The sequence below is a fragment of the Vanacampus margaritifer genome, chromosome 10 (assembly GCF_051991255.1).
Source record: "Vanacampus margaritifer isolate UIUO_Vmar chromosome 10, RoL_Vmar_1.0, whole genome shotgun sequence".
NCBI classification, from domain to species: Eukaryota; Metazoa; Chordata; class Actinopteri; order Syngnathiformes; family Syngnathidae; genus Vanacampus; species Vanacampus margaritifer.
Genome location: NC_135441.1, coordinates 2,859,779 through 2,881,437, shown reverse-complemented (window position 1 = coordinate 2,881,437; position 21,659 = coordinate 2,859,779). Strand labels below are relative to the sequence as shown.

The following is a 21,659-nucleotide window of genomic DNA, read 5'->3' as shown; positions in this document are numbered from 1 at the left end:
AAAGTAAAGGACAACATTTAATTTCACGTTGTTACATGAAAAACCAAATGTTTGGAAAATATTAGAAGGACTTTGACAAGAAGAAGACCCAAAGTTTCAAGATCTGTGAATTCACTGCAAGTCAACCGGAAATGTTAATAAATTAACAGGATTCTCATTCAAATCAGCTTACCATTTTCAACGCCGCGGCCTGCAAACAAGAGAGACAAATGGCCATGTTATCCATTTAGAAAAAACAAACATATTCAAAATACTGTGATGTTAATATATGGCATGTTTTTATGAAATACTGGAGAGAGAAAAAAAAGCTTTTCCTGCATATAAAATATACAAGAATAGCTGTTTTGTGGATTTTCTTTCCTACAGCAAAGGTTTCAGATAGGGCTGGACAATGACGGAAAGAATAATAATCCAGATTATTTTTGATTGAGTTCAAATAACTACATATAAAAAAAAGATTATTTATCGATTTTAAAACTTTATATTATATATATATTACTACTAATACTCATCTACTCAAAACTTTGATCATAGCTTCAAAAACTCAGCTTTAAACGTGACTTTAAATCAAAGAAATTAAATTAGTAAGAAAGTAAAATAAGAATATACTAAAATAGCAATTGAAAAAAATACTGGGTGTTCCTGCGCGTTTTGGTCTCTTAGGGGCAGTTTGGTGCCGTGCATAAATAAGAACAGAAGAAAGTTGCAATTGAGTTCTATTAAATTACAGAGGTTCGCGGTTCACATATTGCGGATTCACTCTATCGTGGATTTTTATTTGGGTCTATTTGGGTCTATCCATGTGCATAGTCAGTTTCCCAATATAGGCAGATCGCTACGCAGCCTTTTTACGTCGCTGTATTATTCCTATGAGAACGTACGTTTGCACAGTGCATTCATGATTTCAAAACATACTAGTGCACAGTACGGCGGTAAGATGACGCTACTCTGGAGAATATAAAAGATTGGCTTTGTGTGGTTGTCCTTTGATTAACTGTCTGTTTCACTTTACATGATGTTTAGCATTGCTATTGCTAGCTTGATTTTGTGAAGAATTAGGCTGTTTTATAGGGAGATATCAACTTTATTAATTTTTTTCCGGGGGTCCGGACAGGTTTTATAAATTAATTAAACTGTCCCGTTTTTTGTTGTGCGGCAAATAGGAGGTGGAGTGCACTGCAATCGTGGCTGGCAGACTGGTTACTGGCTTTGACAGTGGCCCAGCACTGAGTGGCAAATGTTGAGCTGCCGCACCGGAGGCGATGGGTACGAACCCCGCTCGAAGTAAAAAATATATATATATTTTTAAAGATTGCAAAGCAAAAAATGTAAGACTTCAAAAGAGAGCAATGTTTTTTTTGTTTTATTTTCTACCCATACACAGGAGGCATATGTTAAAATAGTTTGAATGTATGGCATCTTGGAGTAAACTGAGTATCATTTAAGTATCTCGAGGTCGGGCTGATTGGCCTCTTTTTTTGGAAATGAAAATATGGTCACCCTAGGAATACGTTGTACACTCACCTGCCGACACACAAATTTGCAATTGGTGTGTGCTTCTAAATTTGCGACTGCCTGCCTACCTAAACCTAGAGCTCACTGCACGTCACTGTTTATCATAGACTAACAAACACAATGACACTGCTTGTGGCTATGCTCATTCATCCAGATCAAGTCGGTCTCAGTCGCTACTGTAGTAGTACGTGTTGAAAAAGTGGTGTGTAGCTAATGGTGGGTGATATTTTTAATCATTGCTTTTAAGGGGTGTGAATTGCCTAGTACCTTGCGATTCGATCTGTATCACGATTCAATTCGATAACTATTATTCCCGATACGAATCTATAAGTGAATTATTGCGTAGTTTTTTTTAAACTAAAATTTAGAAAATACTAATCAGTACATGTACACTGTAAGATTTGCATAAAAATGTACTTCAAGCTTATAACTGTGAGCCACTGTATTTAACAAACGGGTTGCAATCTGTTTCATGTTTGAACAGCATTGAAATAAAATTTTAATTAATGTAACATTCTTCCTGCCCTGCGATTGGCTGGCAACCAGTTCAGGGCGTACCCCGCCTACTGCCCGATGCCAGCTGGGATAGGCTCCAGCGCCCCCCGCGACCCTTGTGAGGACAAGCGGTTAAGAAAAGGGATGGATGGATGAATAACATTCTTCCATGATTAAAGTGTGAACCCTAACCCTAAGTAAGACGCTTTGTTGAATATTTCCATTAAAAAAATAATGTTTAAAAATCGATTTGGCTGCATATTGAATCAATACGAGAATTGTGGCTTGTAATATTTTGATATATTGCCAAAACGATTTTTTTTAACACCCCTATGGCTTTTTATTTTTGGTTCTTGACTTAACATGAAAATGGGTAGTTAGTGGCACTAAAAAAAGTTTGGGGACTGCTGCCTTTGCTTAAAAAATAGTCTGTGTGTAATGTGCATGATAATCATTCGAATATAACTGCTAAGTAGCTTTTAGATTTTTTTGGATCAATTTATTCTTTGAAGCATTAATTTCATTGGCACAATTAAATTGCCATGTGAGGTTAGTATACAGTCATTGCCATGAATGAAATAGAAGATATACTGCGGTAACGGAGTCCCACGATAATGTAATAACAAAAGGTTAAAAATATGGAAATTCTACAAATTGTTCTGGAAGTGACAGCCCTGCATATTGTATTGTGACCCCTGTATCGTGTTCGTGATACGTGTTGTATTGTTAGGTTGTTGGCAATTCCCAGCCCTAGTATACCCCATGATGGGAGATATATCGTATTTTCCAGATTAAATCCCTCTGGAGTACAAGTCGCACTAGGCCAAAAATGCGTAATTCGGTAGAAGAAGAAAAACATACATAAATCTCATTTAGTCGAGTATTAGTCGTATTATGTACCGTATTTTCACTGCCAAAATGCCCACTTAAAAGTCTTTCATTTTCTCAAAAATCAAAAGTGCGCCGAATACGAATTGTTGTGCGACTTTGGTAAGCGCTGATCCGCTTGACTGACTGTGTGGGAGCATTTCCGTGGACACATTGCTTATATACAGGAAATGTGGCCCTGGTTGGGGACTGGCAGTCTGGCAGGCATGATGAGAACCCGAAAAACTCAACTGAAAAATGACGTCTTGGTACTTTCGCTTTAAGAAACTGACACTTACGGTGATTAGACTGGGAGGCAGCGCCAAGAGAGTTGTGCCACAAATTGTGAATAGATTGTGCATGCTTGGGCTTTACGTGTTTGCTTGCACTGTTGTTCGAGGTTTCACAAAACCCGGCATAATTTCTGAGGAGCCGCACAGTAACAAGACTCTGAGAATGATGAGAGGGAACCTCGCGTGTTTGATGGAGGACTTGCCCAGCTTTTCATTTCAGATGAATTGTTAAATACTTCAAGTACAACAAACTCACTGTTTACATTGTTAATACTTCAATAAAGTACAACCGAACTCAGTTTTGCTAGCGTATATTTTAGCGTGAAAGCATGCTAGCGTATGTATTAACTTACTTGTGCCCAAAATCACAGTGGGCCTTATGAATGTGTTAAATACAGAAATACAAACCATAACTGAGACTGCACCTTTTAATACCTTATGGTCCTGAAAATACGTTATTACAGTACATAGAATATTATATAGTATCAGAGCCATATAGTATGTCTAGAGTGCTCTCTAAATTATATCCCCCCCGGTGTATTTTTTTTCATGTACAAGTATAAGTCGCTCCAGAGTATAAGTCGCAGGAACAGCAAACCTATGAAAAAAAAAGTGGGACTTATCGTAGGGAAAATACGGTATATATGGGATGTATCAGCCATTCCCACACCATGTTAATACTTGAGTGGGCCGCCCAAGTAAACTGACCGCCGCCCAAGAAGTTTTCAAATTTTGCTGTGCCAACGCGCATTTCTGATTGGTGGGCTGATTCCCGCTTGTTGCTAGCTGGCTGCTGCCTTGTATTAAGGTACAGCGGCGGACGGAGGGGATAAGGCAGACGAGAGTTGCAGCTGTATGTATTTGAATGTGGAGATGGAACGGGAAAGTGAATAAAAAGAGAAACTAAAACGCAAAATTGCAGTGTGACCTCCTGTCGTCTTCTGTACTTCATTGCGTCTACCCCGTTTGGACCCCCTCCTTTTTGGCGTCGTGCAGCCACCGGGCGCTATTCGCGGAGACGACTCGAACACCGGCTGAGACCGAGCAGGAATGGAAAACAAAATACTGCCTGTATTTGCATTGTGCAAAACAACATCGGTTTAGCGAAGAAACTCCGGAAAATGGCATCAGCACAGAGATAATGCTTACGAGGCACAATTTAAACTGCAAGCTATCAGTTACGCGGTTGTACATGGGAATAGAGCAGCTACAAGATAATCCCACATCAATGAATCCATGGTTCGGAAGGGGAAGAAGCAAGAAAAGTTGGGGCTTGCCATCATTCCGGGAGGATTAACGAAGGAACTCCAACTGGTCGTTGAAACTGGGCTTTGAAAGTAAAGATGCAAGAAGCATGGGAGCAATCAATGAGAAAAGGCCAACATGCTCCATCAAAACAAACTGAGAGGCAGCGCCGGCTGGACAAGGTACACCACGGTATGTGAATGGATTGTGGACGTCTGGGTTAAAGTGTCTGAAGAGCTGCACGGCAACGAATAACGCGAGTACATTTTTTAAATAGTTGAATTATTAAGTACAACCGGAATCACCGTTTTGCTCCAGTTGCCTTTTTAAAACACATGGTAGAATGTTTGCTAGCGTATGTTTGAGCACACATGCTACCGTTTTATTTTAGCACGCATGCGCACGCAATATTATGGTGCGCTCGTTTCGGAGCTGCAGTTACCTACAGCTAGCTAGCCACCAGTACCTGTGTGCGTGTGAGTACTAGTCTGCAAGAGTCCAGGTGAACTAGCTATATTTGAACAACAGAGTTATTTTATATACCATATGACATATTGAATGCTAAGTGAATTGGAAAAAACAAGGCAAACTGTCTAGCTAGCGAACTTCGTTGATGGTTTTCAGGTCAAAACTGACCTGCGGAATTGCCTGGAGGGGGAGCACCTGGCTGCGTGTCTCAGAATATCGATAAATGGACCAGCACTACAGGACTTCCCCTACCAGGAGGCTATGGAGCTTTTCCTTAAAAAGCCTCGAAAGATTCATTGTGAAAATAGGCTGTGCAGTCTCTGCAAATAAGACCAGTCACTAGGCATCACTGTTGCTCTCTCTAGTATTCTCTGTAAAGCATCAGTCTCTCCCTGTTCTGAATAACATTCCCAGAAAGCCATGTTTTTCATTGTTTTGCTTTCTTCTGTGTAAGGTTAGGTAATTTCGGTCAGAATTATCCCATAATATTTTCTCTTTAACCACCGCAAAGCACTTTGTGCACTTTATGCTCACAGTTTGTGCGTTGGGATTGTGTATTCACGTCCATCTGTCCCGATACATTTTTTTCCGCTTATAATCCGATATGACAGCTTTATTTTATTTGTATTGCTATTTTAATATAAAATAAGTGCAAAAAATATGGAGTCACTGAGTAATGTGACAACAACATTTTTACTCAGAAAATTCACTATAATGCAGGATAAGAAGTGCAAAATGGCACACATTTTTTTCCGGAAATTTTACACACACCCCATCAAAGGAGTCCACCCACTCAAGTAGATTTCAAATCTGTGGGAAACACTGTATTAGGGCTGGGCAATAAATCGAATTAATTCAATACGTTGTCATTTTAAAAATCGAATAATTGAAAATTTGTTACATCGTTAAATCGAGTTGTGTCTTCTGGATTATTAAAAGCTGTTGCTCTTATGTTCTGTTACATCCAAATGTTTTTGTGAGTTGTAATTTTGCACAAGTGGCAGAATGCTGGATGGGTGGTTTACAAGACATGTTTACAATTGCTATCAACTACCTTAATTCTGGCATTTAAGCACAAACTATGAATGTTACGTTTATCTTAAAACTGATTTAAAATCAGTATACATTATTGATGTCTGAACATTTTGCACAGAAATTATTTTTGAATAAATGAAACCTTGAAATAAATGCTTGTAGGGTTAGATTAAAACCGATTACAATCATAATAGTCCTGAATGGCTGAAAAAAATTGAGATTTTATTTTTTGGCCATATCGCCCAGCCCTACACTGTATATATACATACTTACTCTCAGGAGGCCATGGTTTAGGCGTCCATTCTTTCTTGGGCCGGGCATTCATTTGAGAAATGCGATCATTGTATCTGGCAGCGTCAGTAGACAGAGTATTGAAAGCCTGAGGAGAGAAAATACACAGTGTAAATATAACAACCATTTTACAAGATGTGGATTTTACTACCACAAAATTAACACATCTCAAGCGTGGAGAGTTTTATTGATTTTATATTGTAAAACGAACCCCACCTAAAAGAACAGGCTAAAATATTGATTAACGGAATTGATATCTCACGAGTTCCTCATATAAAATTTTTGGGTGTTGTTGTGGGTGATTGTCTCAATTGGAAAAACCATGTCAATCTAGTAACCACAAGATCAATAAAAATGCTTGTTATTTTGAAAAGGGTATACCCCTGGTCCATCCATCCGCCCATGTAACACACATGTATTAGGGGTGGGCGATATGACAATATTAAATAGAAGAAATGCGGGGCTCACAATCTGTCATTTCTGTGAACTCGTCTGATCGCGACGCAAATCATTTCAGCACAATTTGACCGTCTACTCATTTTCTGCCAATGATTGAAGGACAGCGATGCATCTGCTGCCCCTCAGCCACTGTCTCGGGAGTGCGTGGCCTATTAAGGCCAATCAGTGGTCAACTGTAGTGCCCACACATTTCGCCCCAGCCCCGCGTCTTCCCCCCCAAAAAACAAGTGGTGTCGTGGTGAATGAGGCTGAAAGCGAGTTTGTTCCGAAGAGAAATTCATCGTCCATTATATGGAACTGTTTTGGCTTCACGCCAGATAACAAAGACCAGGGGCCTCATTTATAAAGCTTGCGTACGATCAAAATTAGGCCAAATCTTTGCGTCCGAACATTTCTATGCCAAAGTTGGTATTTATAGAAAACAAACTGAACGTGAAACTTTACGCGCCGCCACGTCAAGTCCGGACCTACAGTACGCAATCCGCACATTCTGGAGACATGGGAAAACAGTGACATAAACAGCTTTGTGGTGCATTCCGATTCCTCAAACGCCATGTATGCTGGATGTTATGGGTCACATTAATGTTTGCTTTGCTCCAGACTTGCTCCGATGACAAGTACACCGCTGAGCAGAAAGCACACGAATGAACTTAATTTAACATTTTAAACGCTCGTCTTCTCCCATTGATCACCTATCTTGAAAAAGCTTCATGCAATAAATCATATTAATGACAACTTATGTGGACAAAAACTGCACACATTATCATTGCGTCGCGCAACAATTTAAGCGCTATACAGTAATTTAACCAGCTCGGTGGCACAAATGTCATTGCAGTATAAAAGGCTAAATAAAACTATATTGACAAAAGACCATACGGATAAAAATTAGCTAGAATACAGTCAGGTACAAGCATCTTTGCTATGGAGCTTGACGCTTTGTCCTGCAAAAAGATAAATAAATAAAGGAAAGAAATGCGTCAAAGTCTGTCAAAAGCGTTCACAATGCAGTCCTCACAGCCGTGGTGATGTTCGATGAAGCTCTATAAGAAACACATTGGGAATAATAATAGATACTAATAATAATAACAATAATGAGGCGGCCTATTGATAACCTAATTTTTGCCTCTGCTGTGACAACTCAATTTCCCTATAGTGCATTAAGTAAAGACAATAAGATTGGTGAAATTATTTCTTTATTCTCACCTTTGTATACCAAATTATTATTATTGTATTTTTCTTTATTTTCTTTTGCAGCTGTGCGCCTTGCGGCCAATAATCGCGGCCTACAGTGACTCGACCTCTGCAATGAGTTTCATAATGTATGTACATCTTTGTATTTAAAAAAAAATTTTTTTCATTATTATTCACACAAAAAATTCAATGTAGCCTACTTACATCATGGTGAAGTTAGCCTTCTTTCTTGCCGCCATCCATTGTTTTGATTTGATGATCGACGTGCTGCTTATGAATACGCATACCCATTAATGACTAGATTTGCATTTCCTAATATGGGGGAAATAGGCAGACAGCGTTGAATCAGCTGCGCACACCGGTTGAGACGTGTGGCACTTATAAAAGGAAATTGCGTGCAGGTGTGCGTATGTGTGTCTACGCATGGTTTTATAAATCTCAATTTTTTTCTGCGTACGTGAAGTTTGGATTTCTTTTGTAAGTACTTTTGTACGCAGGCGCGCTCACGCAGTTTTATAAATGAGGCCCCAGGCATAAATCATATGCAAAGTGTGCAAGGAGCGCATGAAGACAAGTTACAGCAACACTACGAACGTGTTCAGCCACCTGATACAACAGCGCACTCAATGAGAGCCAAATGGTGAAGCCAAAAACTCCAAGTTGCAACTTATGCCATTTTAATCGAACTAGTGCTGACACAAGTCTAACTAGTGACACATACAAGCATGCATGTAGTGCCAAACTTGCAGCTAGTCAGCTTTTTTATGCACTAGTTGCCCACTGGACCAAACAAGTAATGCTAAAAGTCTTACTAGTAAACTAGTAAGGCACAAAAGCTCTAACATGTTTACTAGTTGACCGTGAATTATTCTAACATGTTAACTAGTTACCTCTGATTTCCTGCACTAGCTTACTAGTAAGAGCTGAAATACCTCCGTGTTAACTAGTGAATGACAAAACATTGACATGTTAACTAGTGAAAGCCTCTTAAAGTCTACATGTTGAACTAGTGACACTCAAACGTTTTTACTAGTGATGCCCAAAATACACTAGTGAGACATTTTGACTGAGCTAGTTCAACTAGTGAGGTCCAAAATGTTCACTAGTAGAACTAGTGGATGCCAACATGCTCACTAGTCAACTAGTTTTACAGTCTTTTGAAATTGCTAGGTAGCTATGATGCCCAAATGTTCACTAGTAGAACAAGTGAAAACCGAATTGCTCACTAGTGGCACTAGTTACTCTAAATGCTAATCAGGAGGCCGGACAATGCCATAAGTGGGTAACTCCTATTGCCTCTCTGATCAGAGCTCAACCCAGGAAACATTTAACCCTGTAAAGCCTGAATTTGAGCTTCCACAGTCATTTACTGCCCCTTGTATCGATTCAAAATCAATACAGTACAGTCACTTTCCACTTTATATGCTATACTAAATAGAAAGGAATCCAGTGCAACAGTTCTGAAATAAATTCTCCCTTCTTGAGGATTTTGAATTGTTCATCCTGGGTAATGTAATATAAGAACACGTCTGGACGAGTAAGCGTTCAAAGTGCTTGTCGGCAAGCACTTTGTATATTTATTACTTAAAGTGTCCACTAGAGGGGAGTTTGAGCTTGATATCAAGTATGTCAACATGCACACAAGGATGTCATGCACACCGAGCTTTATATCCGTGACATCAGCCCAGCGTGCCCACTAGTAGGCTCGTAGACACATTACGCTCACATGTTAACAAGTAAGCTTACATTGCGCTCACGTTAACAAGTAAGCTTACATTGCGCTCACGTTAACAAGTAAGCTTACATTGCGCTCACATGTTAACAAGTAAGCTTACATTGCGCTCACATGTTAACAAGTAAGCTTACATGTTAGCAAGTATGCTTACATTGAGCTTACATGTTAACAAGTATGCTTACATGTTAACAAGTAAGCTTACATTGAGCTTACATGTTAACAAGTAAGCTTACATTGAGCTTACATGTTAACAAGTAAGCTTACATTGAGTTTACATGTTAACAAGTAAGCTTACATTGAGTTTACATGTTAACAAGTAAGCTTACATTGAGCTTACATGTTAACAAGTAAGCCCAAAAATGACTGCTACATCACTAGTTTGAGTCTCTTCTGACACCACTATAGTGTCCATTTTTGAGCCCACTGGTCACTCTCTGTCTATGCACTGTATATTGCACTGTATCTATACAGTGCAAAAGTACGTATCCAGTTATTTAAAAATAAAACAAGCAAACTGAAAACAGCCACAATGCTTATTGAGTTTAGTGTTGGGGCGAGATGAATTAAGCATGTGTTGTTTGTTTTTTGTAAATACAGTTTATTTTCTTTAGAGTTATTGCGGTCCAGGCATTTAAGGGTTAAAGCTTCAAGACATCTAATTTGAATATAGACCAATCAGAGTTCTTGTCCCGCCTGCTTAATTTGCATGCAGTCCACTAGTGAACGTTTTGGCGTTTGAGTCGCATTAGAGATGTCTATGGTCTATTGTTGCATTTTGCATGTTGACGTGTAAGAGCCGAATTTCCACTGGTATCACCAGTTGCGTTTTTTCTTACCTTAGTGGTTCACTTGTAAGGTTTAAAATTCATTACTAGTTAACTAGGAAGGCATAGAATGTCCACTAGTTACACTAGTTAGGATCTTCCCAATCTTACTAGTTGACCAGCGAGATACAAAATTTGATCTAGTGAACTAGTAAATGCAAATATACCCACTTGTGGCACTAGTTGGGCTCGTTTTGACCTCATTTGTTAACTAGTGAATCACTTGGTTTCTCTCTTGCAAGCTCGATACATCCAAACTGAGTCACTAGTTAACTAGTGACACTGATGTTTATTTAACTAGTCAACTAGTGAAAGGTATTTTCTTTCACAAGTCAGACCAAGAAATTAACTTGTTCAAGATTTAACAGAACACTTTACCTTCTACTAGTAAACTAGTGAAAAGAAAATCTGTGTCACTAGTTTACTAGGTACTCACTCTGTACCCATATAGTTTACTTGTAGGAAAACACGTGTTTCCCTCGTTAACAAGTGGCATCATAATGAGCCCAACTTGTGTAACTAGTGGATATCTCTGCATTTGCACTTGTGAACGAGCTCCAATTCCTTAGGACAACTTGTTAACTAGTGTAAAACATGCAATTAAAGGGGGTGGGATAATGACAAAATCTGAATCTTGATTGGTGTATTTTAACTGCAGAGCCAATATGAATCCTGGATGCACGTCAGCCCGACCTCATCATTAATTTTTTGGGTGTAAGTAGTTTACTAGTGAGCATGTTGGGATCCACTAGTTCTTCTAGTGAACGTTTTGGACCTCACTAGTTGAACTAGTTCAGTCCAAATGAGTCACTAGTGTAACTAGTGGATATTTGGGGCATCACTAGTTAACTAATAAAACATTTGTGTGTCACTAGTTCAACATGTAGACTTCCAGAGCCATTCACTAGTTAACTTGTCAGTTTAGGTTTGTCTTTCACAAGTTAACTAGCGGGGTTTTCAGCTCTCACAACCTAACTAGTGCAAGGAAATCATAGGACACGTCACTAGTGAGAAGAATTCACGTTTGACTAATTAACGCGTTGCTGAAAATGAGCGACTAGTCAGAGTTTCTGTGCAACTAGTATGACAAAGTGCATAGCAAGTGTGGCTAATTGTCCAACTAGTGCCGACACAGACTGAACTAGTGAGAAACACTACTGTCTGATATCAAGGATATGGAATAAATGCTTAAAGGGCTTGCCATAGGCAACAGCTCATGCATGCATGCCCCTCCAACACAGCAGAGAGTCACAGAAGCGTTCACCAAAATCCCGCCGTTGACATTGGATCCGCGTTACAAGCTGCCAAGTCGTAAGTTGTCCCCCCGCAACACCGCCATTCCTTGCGACCTCTGGTCCAGTTGTAAGTCATATTGTAGCGTTTGTGAAATGATCATGCTAATCACGCAAGAAAACAAAACACTAACGTTAGCACACAGAAAAAGTCTGTGTTGCATTCACGGCCCGTCAAGACCATGGAAAACTACATAACCAGCCACCCACCCACAATGGTTGCTACAAATTGTGATCTTTACTTATAAAAAAGGTGCTTTTTACTTAACCACCACCAGCAGTTTTTTTCAACTTTGTTTACGTGCTGCTTTTTTTTTAAGACTATGAATAGCAGCCAAATTGTGTGCAAAAGATTCGCTACTTTGATTAGACTACTTGAAAACAGAAATGTGACTTTTGTTATTGTTTTATTAAGGCTTTATGATTTACATTTTTCTTTACGAAAGGTGTTTATTACATGATCATTTTCACAAATAAGTGCATTTATTCAATACATCTCTTTATTTCATGTGTAATTTAATTTGTATTTCTTATAAATAAAAAATCGTGATAAAATCGAAATGGTGAATTTATTTTTTATTTTGTCATGTATTTTTATTGGTATTTTGGAAAATGTAGAGTGCTACATTCAATATTTAAAACTTACATTTGACAACATTGGCACTTACACAAACATATGAACAAAAAACAGGTTGACTTTAAAAAACAAACAAACAAAAAACAGTAAAAACACACACACTACCACCCTCCCCCCACGAGAAAGAAGACCAATCAATCGTCCGAAGACTGTATTCACTTGACTTTCAATTGTACCTGTGTTATTAAGATATAGCCATTCTGACACCATAGGGGTGTGAATTGCGTAGTACCTGGCGATTTGATCCATATCACGATTCATAGGTCACAATTCGATTCGATGCCGATTAATCCCGATACAAATCTATAAATTGATTATTGCTGAATTTTTTTTCTTTCTTTTCTTTTTTACTCAAATTTAGAAAATACTAATTAGTAAACTTGTACATGTACACTTTAAGATTTTTATGAAAATGTATTTATCTGAAACTTCAGGCTTATAACTGGGCTACTGTATTTAACAAACAGGTTTCAGTCTGTTTCATGTTTGGACAGCTCTGAAATAAAATATTAAGGCTTAATGTTCCATTAATAGAACATTCTTCCATGCTTAAAGTGTGAACCCTAACCCTAAGTAAGACATTTTGTTGAATATTTCCATCAAAAATTGAAGTTTAAAAATCGATTCAGCCGCATATAGAATAGATTTGAGAATTGTGCACTGTAAGATCGCGATATTTTGCCGGATCGATTTTTTTTAACACCTCTTCCACACCATTTTAATACTTGGGCGGGGCGCCCAAGTAAACTGGCCGCCGCCTTAGAAGTTTTCATGAAAATGTTCCGTATTTTAAAACTATAAGACGCACTTAAAATTTGTCTTATGTTTGCACCGAGTTCCAGAGACTTTTTCCTTCCAGCCAAGCTTCAGGGCAAATGTTGCTGCGTCAACGCACGTTTCTGATTGGTGGTCTGGTTCACGCTCGTTCTTGGTTGTGTGCTGGCCTGTGTTGGGACTGCAGGGGGACGGGGGTGGAGGCGGCAAAGGCAGAAGAGAGTTGTGCTGTATGTATTCGAATGTGGAGATGGACCAAGAAAGTGAATAAAAAGGGATAAAATGAAACGCCAGACTGCAGTGTGACCTGTCTCCTGTAGTTCATTTTGTTTACCCTGATTGGACCCCACCCATTTGGCGATGTGTAGCAACCGGGCGCTATCCGCGGAGATGAACTCCAGCAGAACTCCGTAAATGGCATCAGCTTAAAGTCGAAACATGCTTACAAGGTACAATTTAAACTGCAATCTATATTTTACGCGGTTGTACATGGCAATAGAGCAGCCGCGAGATAATTCCACATCAATAAATCCATGGTTCGGAAGGTGAGGAAGCAAGAAAACGTTGGGGCTTGCCATCATTCCAGGAGGATCCAATCGCTGGACATTGAACCTTTGCTTTCCAAGTAAATTTGCAAGAAGCATTGGAGCGAGCCACCAAAACAAACTGGGAGGCCACACCGGCCGCGCCGCGGTGTGTGAATGGATTGTGAACGCCTGTTAAACTGCACGGCAACGAATAATGTGAGTACCGTGAGTTAAATAGTTGAATTATAAAGTACAACTGAACTCACTATTTTACTCCAGTTGCCATTTTAAAACACATGGTAGAATGCTTGCTACCGTATTTTAGCATACATGCTACCGTTTGTTTTTAGCGCCAAGTATGGTACGGTGCGCTCGTTGCAGCTGCAGTTAATAGCTCTGCATGCGTGCGTGCGTGTATCTGAAAAAACAAGGCAAACTGTCAATCCAAGATATGAAGTGTAAAATGACAATATTTTTTTTCAAAAATCTACTCAAGTAAATGTAACGGAGTAAAAGTAACTTGTTACTACCCACCTCTGTAAGTCATCCATACAAACTGGCATTAAGACACTTTTTGCATTCTGCATTTTTTTGGTCAGCAGATAATGTTGAACATTTCTGATCTAAAACTATTTCACATAAAATTTTCTCTCATCTTTTTGATGAAAAACAACTTTACACACACAATTGCATTTATCAACAAGTGGGTACTATGGCTCCATGATATGATCTTGTAAATTAGTCAGCATTAGTTAGCGGTCAGAATGGATTAACATTATTGTTGGAACGTTATAGCCGTTGGGTTAATGTTACGGTATAACTATAATTTACTTCTTTTTTTTTTTTTAGTTACTTTTCACCATGAATCCAGTCTGTCCCATGTGTTTGTGCATGTTGCACTCGCTAGCTGCAGATTTGTAAGGGGCAGAGTCACATGAGAAATGACAAATTCATATAATTTTCGTCTCGTTTTTGTTCATGAACTAAAATGTTCATAGATTTGAATCCAGTTCGAAGTACAATTACAACAATGCAAGTGAAGTACAATTTGTCTCGTCTTCATTAGTCGATTTATTCCCAATTATTGTTTATTAATGAGGGTTTTAGTCTAGTCAAGTCAAATCTAGTTTTAGTCCAGTGAAAAATGTGTGTTGACGAAATAATTTTTGTTTATTTTTCATTGACAAAATTAACACTAGATGTCACACTATATTATATGATTCTATACTGTATGTAAAAATGGTGCAGAAAAATGGTGCAGACGCGCGATTTTCCGGGCTGTACCAATAAAAATGTCCCTGAATCTCCGCACACTATTCACCTCTTTCTGAACACTTCAAACAAGTGCACCACCATTTGTCTCTCTCTCTTGTCACAAAACATTGTCTTCGTCGTCAGTGAGTTTGTCAGACATGTTATCGTGAATTTTCAAAGTTATAATTACGGTGGAACACGCGCGTCTGTCTTTGTGATGCAAATGTATCACTCTTTTGAACAGAAAGTGTTTTTAAGAAAAACGTTTCATTTCCGTGATCCCAGCCAACTAGCCGGATTACTTTCGTCACGACCAAAACCCGACCAGATCTTGGGTCAAAGCAACGCTGTCAGCGGTAAGTCAGTGCTAATTGCACGCCACTGTCGGTACATACAGATTAATGTCCAAAACCCGAATTAACGCTTTAAGAAGACGGGGGTTCCCCATGGCTCTGAACTCTCTGACAAATCCCCCCTGCCACCGCCCAGTATACCTCCAACACACCATTGTGCAATAGACATATTACAGGCCAGAATGATGTGCTTTTTTTTTTTATGTTTTAATATTCGATATTATAAAACTCTATCGTTTAATTTTTCTATTTTGCATATATGCTGCACTGAAAGGAGATATTTAAATCTCACTGTACATCTATTTGTATAATGACAGATGCTATCTACCTTTTTACACTTATGTGATAGTTTAATTTTAAATTAAAGGTAATATGAATGTTATTGTTCCACAATTTTTACCGTGGATAACATATTTTTCTACTTGTATTGCCATTAAGAATGTTAAAATGTTACTATAACATAGGCTATTGGGGAAAAAAAAAATTCTGAGTGTGAAATTGGAAATCCCCAAAAATTTAGGTCGGCTGCCCATAATGGGTTGTATTCGACCTTAGATAACACTGTATATCAGATTGTAAATAAAATAATTCATGTTGAAAACAAAACAAAAACAGAAAGAGGGAATCCTACAACTCACATAGGCTGCAGCACCAACAACAGCTGCGCCACACGCCACAGCGTAAGCTATTTTTTCCCCAGATCCGCCAGGTGTTGATGACATTTGCCTCTGTTGCAAACCTGGAAAAACAAAAGACACAAAATCTAAATTAATAAAAAAATTGACAAAAGTCTGCTGTGCTACCATAGAAGACTGCTTATCCACCAAGTCACATATGGGCTTACTGCAAATCTTGTTAACAGCTACTAAACTAAACTAACAGTCACAAATGATAGTGATTGGAGATCACCTGTATGAGAAACAGCTCCAGCACTATTTTTTCTTAATTATTAACTGACTTAAATCTTACATAAATTCACAGTACAAAAATCTCATTAAATTGTATTATGTACAAAAAAAAGCATCATCAAAACAAAACATGCATGCACCTAGGTTCAAATGATTTTGTTCTATTTCTATTAGGTATAAATGCATTATCTTGCTACAACAGCCTTACTGAACACGAGACGATCCATTATCGAATGCCCTACTGAACACTTCAATAACCGAATAATTGAGGCTGCTCGATTATGGGAAAAAAATTATAATCACGATTATTTTAGTAAAAATTGAAATCCTGATTATTCAAGAGATAATTTTTTGGTACAAAACAAGAAAATGTTTAAACATTTAAAAATATTAAGACAAATAAAACTATTTGAAACACTATAGTTATGTAAGGTCCTTTTGAACCAAACAAGATTTATTAAATTAGTCATTTTAAAATAAAAAGGTGCAAATGTATAAATTTAAACAACTCAAAATTAGTATTAAAAATTAGTGATGCACGATGATAATGCTATTTTTGACCGATAAACCACTAATTTAGAAAGTGCCAATGTCGATAACCGATAAGTATGCCGATAATTGTTTGCAAAATTAACTTGAATACAAATATACTTTCAAGTCCTACTACAAGTCTAACATGTAAAAATTCACTGTAAGATTGTGTAAAGCACCATAAAGCTGAATTTTATTGGTATTTCTGCTTCAAATACAACCGGTTACTCATTTTGAGGTTTGCCAAAAGTCATGTTTTAAAAATGCAACAAAAAACTGGGAGGGTAACATTTTGGGGAGACACTGCCGCGTCGCCATGATGCATCTTCTGTGAACACAAAGTCGCGTGCATTATGACGTCACAAATATGTGACACTATCATAGGAGAGGGGAGGTTGGGCACAACTCAACAGATGGACCAACGTGGCTATCGGCTGATTTCTTTGTTATCTGGTTTATCTGTGTGATGTTAAAGTGGTTGATAATTGCTGATAATTATCAACAGATTTCTGTATTATCTGGTTTATCTGTTTGACGTCAAATTGGTCGATAATTGCCGCTAATAATCGGCCACCGATTTTATCGTGCATCCCAATTAAAAATATTTTATTTTTGTTTACAATTACGTCGATTTTGTAATTGTGCAGTGTAATAACTGAAATTGTAATTGAGTTTTGATTAATTACACAGCCCAACAAATTATTCACTAATTAAAGTGCCTTTGTCTTTTCATAATTTAAGAATAAACCAACTAAAATGCTGCCATTTCATGCAGAGCACAGTTAATTTGTTGCTTCTGCATGGGCAAAAAAATTAATAGAAGTTATTATCCAGCCAACGAATAGACTCTTTATTGAGAGTATTTACAGTTAATTTTAAGTATTAAATTGTAATTAGAATGCCACCAGCTCAAACTATTGTATACCCACAGGTTGACTATAATTGCTGCAGTTAAGTCCTGTGTACTACCACTCAGTTACTTAACAGATAATCTGCTCAAGTCTCAGGTTGCAAGGTTGATGAATATTATGGACAGTAGAGAGGATCCAGGTCACAACTTCACAAGATTAAGCCATGTTACGATCTGGTTTAGTGTGATCACAGAAATTGTGGAAAGTGGAGCGGTAAGGCACCTATTTCTGACACATTTGTCAGGACGGTGTTCTCATAGGCAGGTTGGGCTTATGAAATAGAGGCTACCAGAAAAAAATACCAAAACATAAATGCTAAAAAAGCAGTGTCCATAAAAAAAAAAAAAACGATTTAATGTCCTTCGGTTTTTGAGTCAAGCACTGACTCAAATCGGGTAACCTTGGTGCTACAGAATTACAAAACGTGCATTCTATACATAACTCCAGTCCACGGTCACGGTCACATACCACGTGACCCACCGTGGCAACCATTTCTATATTGCTGTGGTGAAGGTCATATTCAAACATACAAAAATCATACTTGACCGTTTACGTGACCTATTTGAACCATGCCAAAGCAGCCATATTATGATTGAAAATACAACACGCTATCTTGTTCGTTCCTAAACGCAAAGCAGTAATCAATGCTTGTTTTTAAACGTCTGAGTTTGCAATTAATATATCACTTCTATGGAATGAGTAACATCACAACGCGAATACTGGTATATAATATTCGAAAATGACCTTCGCGTTTCAATGTGGGAATTGCCATCGATGCAGAAGGCGCAAGAAAGGATTAATTACTCTGGAACAACGTGTGCTGGGGACACTCACTGAAAAAGCAACGGGGTCAATCCGTAGCGTTGACACACATTAAAAGTAAAACTGTCTTTTCAAGGTGGGAATTGCCATCGATGCAGTAGGTGCAAGACAGGATTAATTACTCTGGAACAACGTGTACTGGGGACACTCACTGAAAAAGCAACGCGGTCAATACGTAGCGTTGACACGCATTAAAAGTAAAACTGTCTTTTCAAAGTGGGAATTGCCATCGATGCAGTAGGTGCAAGACAGGATTAATTACTCTGGAACAATGTGTACTGGGGACACTCACTGAAAAAGCAACGCGGCCAATCCGTAGCGTTGACACGTATTATTTAAAAGTAAAACTGAGGTATGAAGACATCAAAACTGCTTTGTAGTAACTTGTTCAAATAGGCTCACCATCGCGAGGCATCTTGGAGGCTGCTCTCCTCGCTAAAGGTCCACACCTTCGCCAGGCTGCTCTGCAAGTGAACATCTCTGCGCTGCTTGAAGCGTACAATCGCGAGCTTAGCAAGTGCTGAACTCAGCTTTTGACAACTTGGTCTCGACTGGACTGGGTAGCGTGAGGCAGCGGTGCCCGCGGACATAAGTTCTTCTTCAAGTGTAGTTTATTTGGTGGTTGGCACCCCAACGTGAAGGGTGCATTACCGCTACCTATCGGATTGGAGTGTGAAGTGTAAGAAAGCAGTATGAAGGGAGAAAAAAAGCCTGATTGATTTGTATGGAGGTAAATATGGTGCAAAACTAACTTGTAAAAAATGTTTGTACCTGTAGAAAAAAGTCTAAATTTGTATCTGTAAAAGTCGTGATTTGTACCTGTAAAAAAATGGGTACCTGTAAAAAAAAAAATTGTATCTGTAAAAAAAATTGTACCTGTAAAAAAAAAATGTGTATGTGTAAAAAAAAATTAAATCTTTAAAAACAAATTTGTACCTGTACAAAAAAAAAATGTACCTGTACAAAAAAGTGTAAATTTGTATCTGTAAAAGTTGTGATTTATACTGTACCTTTAGAAATGACAACTTGTAGTCAAAGAAGTCGCCACTTGGAGTCACAAGTGTTTTTTCTGCTGCTGTCCAGTCATGTGAGTTTTGCACCAAATATCTCGCTACAAATGGCGCGTAAACTGGTGTGGCTACTCTGTTGTTTGGAATTTCGGATTTGTGCATATTAATGATAAAAACGTGGCGTCATTTGAGTTCAACCCACTGTCGTTCGCTCAACCAATGAGGTTGAGCTTTAGCCCGACCAAATCCTCCAGAGCCCGCCCTCTTCTTCTACGAGTACAAATCACGGTGCTCTACAAGTACGAATCAGTTTTGCACCATTTGTAGCGAGATATTTGGTGCAAAACTCACGTGACTGGACAGCAGCAGAAAAAACACTTGTGACTCCTAGTGGCGACTTCTTTGACTACAAGATGTCATTTCTACAGGTACAAATAACAACTTTTACAGATACAAATTTACACTTTTTTGTACAGGTACAATTTTTTTTGTACAGGTACAAATCATGACTTTTACAGGTACAAATTTGTTTTTACAGATACACATTTTTTTTACACATAAAAAACATTTTTTTACAGGTACACATTTTTTTTACAGGTACAAATCACGACTTTTACAGATACAAATTTAGACTTTTTTCTACAGGTACGATTTTTTTTTTACAAGTTAGTTTTGCACCATATTTACCTCCATAGATTTGTGCTTCACTCGAGGGTGTTCTCCACTATATAAGTCTGGGACTGCTCCGCGTTGATTTGCTCGGTGGGGCATGCTGTACAACACTTCGAGCTGATTGGATGAAGCAGAATCGTGTGCACGTCTACCTAACTTTTGTGACTATCTGATTTTTTTTTAGCAACTGTTTGAAACATTACACATCTACAACAATGACAAATATATGCAACATTATGGCTTGTGTTATAGCATAAAATTCTATGAGGAACCAGAAAAACAATGAAAATAAAATACACAATAAAATAAAATACAATTTAAAACAAAGGCTAGGGCTTTTCACATAACATGTATTTGTCAATTATACAAATAAGTTTGATAGCATTCATATTTTTCATCAGTCTAAGGCTCTTCTAAAAAGAAACAAACTAATTGTGAAAATAGCAGAAATTTTGTTTCACCTTCAAGTATTTACATTTGTGTAAAAAAAAATAAAAAATCCCAGGATAAGAATAGCGTTAATCAGATAGTCATCAATAGCATCTCTCAAAACACCAAAAGATACATCTTCTTGAGAAAATTCTCTTAATTGGAAAACTTTTGGATGAAGCCAGTCATGTATGTCAATCCACAATGTCTGTGACCACATACAATCAAAAAACAAATGTACAATAGCTCCTACTTCATCACAAAAAAATACATTTACTTGTTTCAATACCAAATCACTGTTGCACAAAGTCATTAGATGGATAAACCCCATTCATAACTTTAAAGTGTACTTCTTTGGCTTTGGGAATTATTGGAAATGTCAAATATTTAGTTCTTAATTGGCAGATAGTGTCTTTAGAAAAGGATTTAAAGATAGAATTTCTATAAGACAAAAGTGGATATAAAATATTGTTAAATAATGTTCTCAATACCTTGTTGGGAATTTTGGTTTCCTTAAAATGATAATTCCCAACCCAAAGAACTTGAAGATTGGGGATTGTTGGCGCAGGGCTACTTAAAATTTCTCGGATCAAACCCATAAATTACTTAGGGATGGCATTAGTTAGTGAGTAAAACATTTTGCGACAATCATATAGCTTATATTTGCAACAAAAAGTGTTATAAGAGAGAAAATCTCCCTGACTGTCAACCAAATTCAACACTGACCAAATGCCGTTTTTCAGTCAGACCTCATTAAACAGCAATTTGTATTTAATTGTGATGTATCTGTTGTTCCAAATTGGTGTATTGTGTGGGGTGAAGTTATGATTGTATAAAAGTTTCCAATGTAAAATAACTTGTTGGTGAAACTGTGATAATTTGACGGGGAGTTTTTGAACATTGAAATCACATTTGAGTAAAAATTCTATTCCACCAAGTTTCTCCCAAAAAATTTGGGGGATATGATACCAGAACAGCGGCACGGTTGGCTGACTGGTTAGCACGTCCGCCTCCCAGTGCAGAGGACGTGAGATCGAGTTCGGCCTTCCTGGGTGGAGTTTGCATGTTCTCCCCATGCTTGTGTGGGTTTTCTCCGGGTACTCCGGTTTCCTCCCACATTC

At 38.0% G+C, this 21,659-nt stretch overlaps 1 protein-coding gene across 2 annotated transcripts in view; it reads right to left on the bottom strand.

Moving 5' to 3' along the window:
- Positions 1 to 19,020, bottom strand: part of LOC144058728 (uncharacterized) — a 55,409-nt gene extending 36,389 nt beyond the window's left edge. Inside the window, exons 1-4 of one of the 2 annotated variants that reach the window (XM_077577193.1) lie at positions 18,830 to 19,020; positions 15,894 to 15,994; positions 6,192 to 6,297; positions 173 to 190 (exon numbers count right to left, since the gene is read on the bottom strand). In XM_077577193.1, coding sequence (XP_077433319.1) covers positions 173 to 190; positions 6,192 to 6,297; positions 15,894 to 15,994; positions 18,830 to 18,905 — 301 coding nt within the window. In that variant the 5' untranslated portion in view covers positions 18,906 to 19,020. The remainder of the gene's footprint in view (positions 1 to 172; positions 191 to 6,191; positions 6,298 to 15,893; positions 15,995 to 18,829) is intronic. The other variant, XM_077577194.1, reaches the window with a different exon arrangement.
- Positions 19,021 to 21,659: the final 2,639 nt, after the last annotated feature.